This window comes from Dipteris shenzhenensis, chromosome 15 (genome assembly GCF_047967505.1).
Source record: "Dipteris shenzhenensis isolate YYH24624 ecotype China chromosome 15, Dip_SZ_1.0, whole genome shotgun sequence".
Taxonomy (NCBI): domain Eukaryota; kingdom Viridiplantae; phylum Streptophyta; class Polypodiopsida; order Gleicheniales; family Dipteridaceae; genus Dipteris; species Dipteris shenzhenensis.
This window is the reverse complement of record NC_141610.1, coordinates 51286485-51291888: the sequence shown is the minus strand read 5'-3', so window position 1 is coordinate 51291888 and position 5404 is coordinate 51286485. Positions and strand designations below refer to the sequence as shown.

The following is a 5404-nucleotide window of genomic DNA, read 5'->3' as shown; positions in this document are numbered from 1 at the left end:
AATACTATGTGTTGTACTTATTGGAGAATATGCTGAACATGGCCCAGTCCAAGATGCACTAAAATATTTTCAGCAGATATAGTTTGGTTGAAAGCTTGCGGCATTCTAAGGATCACAAAGAAAGGCCAAAAGCTTGTATTTGCATATGTACAAATCACTTCTTGTTACACGACCAGGTCCATTTTCAGCATATCTTGCAATTTGTGCAGCCCACAAAGACTTCAGAAATCTTTCCATTCCCTTTTATGCAATCTAAGAATATAATATTGCCTCTTGTCTTGTGGTTCAAGTGATGCCCTATTGCTGCATCCTTAAAAAACATCTCGGCGCTTCTTGACCAGGCCCATGTTCCTTATACTCTGCATGTAATACAGCCCACATCCCGAAGTCTTTGAATGGCTAGCTTGCTAGAGCCTTTGTGCCTCAGAAAGTGAGCCTCATTAGGCATACAGGTCATGTTGTAGACAAAAATAACACTTTGCATTCTTCTGCAAGCACTACATATTCAGTATGCATATCCACTAATGTAGTGCCAACAAAGGAGTGCCTTTCTTCTGGCAATCTTGGCTTTTTTTTTGTTTCTATGCTACCATAAGCTTTCCAGCTGCAAAAAAAAGTGCACCATTTGGAGAGACCCTCCAGTTGCATCCCATGGAGGCTCCTATCCTTACGTTACAAACAAACTGCCTTTGAAGAGTGACACTCCAGTTGCACCTATTGGACAAAATAGTTGGTTGTCAGTTAGCTTATGTTCAACATACATGCCATTAGTGCAGAGCTTGTCAAAGGTTTCCCATCTAGCCACATCTTGCATACATATCCACCAAGGAGCTGCCAAGAACAAGATTTCTTTCCAGCACCGTTCTCCTAATTGCTGTGTATTTCTTCGCCTTGTCTGGCTCCTATGCTGCTAAAGCAGAGAGACCCTCCATTTCATCACTTTGCTTCAAGCATCCAGAAAAAAATTACCACAACTCTCCCATCCCTGGTCCAACTGGATTGTTCTTTTCGATTATGGAAGTACGAGCTTGTCAGTCAGTTTTGCAATTTTGATTCCAGAGATGCTGATGCAACAACCTCTCTCTCTCTCTCTCTCTCTCTCTTCCAGAGATGCTGATGCAACAACCTCTCTCTCTCTCTCTCTCTCTCAGGGTGCAGCAAGTCGCTTCAAACAATTTACATGAAGCTCTAGTGTACGCTGCTATTGCAGAAATAACTATATCCATTCGCTGTAGCACAAACATCATCAATACACCACAAATTCTGCTTGCTCGTCTTTTCCAGTTGCAACACACAACTCCACCAAATTTCCTGACAAAACTCGCAGATAACATAGGTCTTGCAAACAGAGGTCAGAACTAAACAATCATTGTACTGTGATTTTGGTTATTAGCAGCGAGTGTAGCAATGCATCATCAATCTGTCATAAACTCTGGAGATTTGTACACAGAAATCTGCACTGATTATGCCCGATCTCATCACACAAAACATTCTCTGGTCAAGGGACTAAACTTACATCACAATCCAGCATGTAGCATTGTATGATTGTGTTTTCTCCAAGGATAGTAGGCATGCCGATACTGATGATAAAGATTAGAGGAATCGAAAGGAAAAGATGAAGGGATCATACCTGGCCCAAGCAAATTTAATGTAGCTGAAGCAAATCCCAAATATGTCCAATGGAGTCTGCCCCTCTCGCACACTAATCTTTGTAGCTCCTCTTTGTATCTTTTCTTTTTTCATGTGCGTGACTTTCATAGTACGCATAGATTTCTTGAATGCAATTTGGTCAGAAGGAGTGAAGATTGTGATCTGAGACGAATCCGTTGTCCTGCTGGGAGACAAAGCAGCTTATCCTTTCTCGAGACTAGATGCCTCTTCATCGTTGATTTGCTCTCTGCTTTGCACACAACCATCGTTCAAATTATATATCGTAAATTCAGATAGATCCAAAGTATTTTTACTCCTTGCCACGTGGTTCATTGTGGGCTCAAGGAGCTCCAACATCGATATGGGCTGGACTTTTCAAGAACAAAAATAGAGCGTCTTCCCCAATTAAATGCGTGTAGCACGCCATAACATATCGGGCAAGAGGTTGCTACAGCGTAGCATTTATCGTCAAGTAAACATGTACAAACATATATTGTTAAAAAAAAAGGCACTATTTTTGTAGTACATGAACGAAATATACTAATCCATACACAGATTACATTTCATTTTGGGAATAAGTCTGCTGTTCGGAATAAAGAGCAGCTTGAAACCCTACAGTCTGCATAAAACCTAAGGTCCGTAGAAGTATATAAAGTTAAAAGAAAATAATGTATATGAGTACAAAGAAACCAAGACACATTAGTAACCTAGAAAGCTTTGCCTCTTGTTGGTCAGGTACCGAGGATTGAGTAGCATAGGATTGCGCAGCACCTTGGAAACCCAAAGGAAAGCCGAAGGGGTACCCAGGACCAAATCCAGAGCCATCAGGAAAACCGTGCATCTGGAAGCCGAAAAGCGAGGGGAACAGCCCAAAGCCAGCCGAGAAGGTGAAATTCCCAAGACGGGCGCTGGCCATAGGGCCGGGAAGCCCAGCCATGAAATTAACACCAGGCTGCTGAAATTGATTCTCAGAAGGTCGAGCCGTTTCAGGCCTTTGGCCGGCGGGTCTGTGAGGGACACTATCGCCAGGCACTGGTCTCTTCCTGGGATCAGAGGACCCAGAATTCCCTCTTCCGTAAAGAGGCACGACTTTATCTTCCTCAACGCTGGCCTTGCATACAGGGCATTCATGGCAGGTGGAATGAGCGCGCAACCAGCGATAGAGGCAAGGCCAACAGAAAAGGTGGCCACAGAGGGTAACGACCGGATCTTGAGCCAAATCCAAGCAGATGTTACAATCGAAGCCTTGAGATCTACTGTCGTTGGCGGGAGGAGGGGTTAAGTCTTCGTGGAAAGATTTGGTGGATGGCAATGGGCGAGCCTCCGCCATGGATTTGCTTCAAGAGCTTCTCTGCAAAAGAAAAGTGGTGAACGATCGCAAAATATATGTTGTCGTTCATGAATATGAATATATATATATATATATATGCAACAGCTTTAACATATATATTTATATTTATATTTATATTTATAAACGTTTATTGGGTCCTTAGTGGTTAGTGGAATGGATGGACCCTAATGAGGGCCATCCGGATTTGCAAGTTGACCAAACGTAATCCTTAGGTTAGTTGTTAGTTTAGGGTTAGAACGTTAAATTAGGGATACTTACCTTGTTGTCTTGTGCAGGTACTGAATGTGCCTCCGTTTTCTGGGGTGGAGGATCTGCTCGATGTGCTTCACCTTCTTTTGCATGACGATTTTTGTGGGTAGCGTGGTGATGGCGGAGACTTCCTCGGCTGTTCGTCATAGTCGACGGTCTATTCACGGCGTGGCGATGGCAGAGATCAGGATGGACGTCCATCCTTTTTCTTGTTTTCTAGCAAAGTAGATAGGAAAGTAGATATGATAGACTGATTCTTGGAGGGGGCAAGCCATTCTTGGCTTGCACCTCTCCAGATAATCAGATAGCGATGGAGGGGGCAATCATGTCAGGAAAATCTGTATCTGCCCTGACTCGATTTAGAACATGCATTGTGTGAAAGTTGTATTTGGGTGTGTAAAAAGAGGTGCGTGCATGGTTTGTTTGCTTGCAAGATTGCGATCGTTGTGTGACTCTTGTTGCATAGATTTTGACACAGAGATGGCTGACTCCGAAGGTCGTAGATGATTTTTGAGTTTTTGCAAACGTGGTGTGGTTGGATTGCATGCTTGTGTCTGTGTTCAGAAGCTGAGTCTGTGTTCTGGAGGTGTTGAGACATAGAATCGATAGGGAGGCGTCATGGGTGTTTGGGGATTTCGATAGTCTGCTCTGTAGAGTGTTCTAGAGTTTCAGTGGTCGGGTTTGTGCATGAAAACGAAGCATGGAGCGCTGTGCTCAGTAGTTTGCTCTGTAGAGTGTTCTGGAGTTTCGGTGGTTGGGTTTGTGCATGAAAACGAAGCATGGAATGGGTAGGCACTCTGTGTGTTTGGGGGTTTCACTAGTTTGCTCTATAGAAAAGAGGCACTAAAGCTTTGCTGATTTACTGTGCTGGAGAAAAGGAGGCATGCTTGTGTTTCGCGCATTCAATAGTCAGCTATGAGTCCTTGCATGGGTGTTTGGGGGTTTTGGTAGGGCTTGGGGTTTCGGTGGTTTACTGTGTTGAAGAAAAGATAGTGCTTTTTGGGTGTTCAACGGTCTGATGTGAGTCCTTGCGTGGGTCTTTGGAGGTTTCGGTAGGGCTTGGGGTTTCGGTGGTTTACTGTGTTGAAGAAAACACAGTTAGTTGCATTGTGGGTTAGGCATTGTGGATGTTTGGGGCTTTCGGAGCTGCTAGAGGTTTACTGCAGGTCTGCTATGAGTCCTTGTGTGGGTGTTTGGGGGTTTCGGTAAGGCTTGGGGTTTCTGTGGTTTACTACATTTAAAAAAACACAGTTAGTTGTGGTGTGGGTTAACAGTATTGAAGCTGTATGGTTTAGTTGTACTGTGGGTTAACATGCTATGTTTTAGTTGTGATGTATGTTTTAGTTGTGATCTATGGTTTAGTTGTGGTGTGGTTTTATGTTGTTTCCTTGTTTTATTATAATATGTGTGACTGTGTGCATGTTTGTGAATGTTTTCCTTTGAGTGTACATGTTGTGAGTCCATCCCTTGTAGGTGGTGTTGCTTCTCTCTTAAGTTCCTCACCACCGCCTCCTATGAAAAAAACTGTGGTTACCAAACCTTGTCAAAAAAGAAAGGTAGATAGATTCTCTTGATGAAAGGAAGGCAAAACTGGTAGAGATAAAAGAAGAGTACCCGCCTTGTGTAGATAATGAGAATGTGCATGCTTTGCATGAAGCGCACAACTGGTGTGGTCTTGAAATAGAGCCTGTTGTCAAAGTTGTCCAGGTTTCTGAAATCGATCTTACAATAAAAAATTGTGTTTTCGATGGGAAGGTGTTGAATAAGTATGGAACCTACATGTTGTCTAATGTGAGCTATCAAAGATGTTTGAAAGTTGACCTGGTTGATAGGGTTGGCCTGGGTTTCATAACCCTACATATTGATGAGCTCTTTTATGGTGAGTTTGTGAAGTTGTTGAACATAGGTGACTGTATCAGGTTAACCAACTTCTCTGTTTGTTTTAGAAATCCTAGAAATGATGGGGGAACTACCGACTACAACATTGCCTTTGATCTGTCTACTAGAGTTGAAAGGATAGAACCATTTGTTGTTGTTCTAGAAATCTATCCCCAGGGAACCATCTGCCAATACAAGGAGAGGTGTAGGAATCTAGTTAATAAGGGTGAGGGAAACCAGCTTCCTTTGGCAACACTTGCCGTGACCGTTATAAAA

The 5404-nt window shown here is 43.1% G+C and overlaps 1 protein-coding gene across 1 annotated transcript; it reads right to left on the bottom strand.

The window, feature by feature from the left end:
- Positions 1-200: 200 nt before the first annotated feature.
- Positions 201-3039, bottom strand: LOC147893947 (uncharacterized). The gene is made up of 2 exons (XM_087385767.1): positions 1631-3039; positions 201-714 (listed from the first exon to the last, which is right to left on the bottom strand). Exon 1 carries the CDS (start codon positions 2978-2980, stop codon positions 2306-2308), a length of 675 nt encoding a protein of 224 aa, XP_087241893.1. The 5' UTR covers positions 2981-3039; the 3' UTR covers positions 201-714; positions 1631-2305.
- Positions 3040-5404: the final 2365 nt, after the last annotated feature.

Bases quoted from the DNA above. Each gene is read 5' to 3' on its own strand.
- LOC147893947 (XM_087385767.1), bottom strand. From the start codon at position 2,980: ATGGCGGAGGCTCGCCCATTGCCATCCACCAAATCTTTCCACGAAGAC.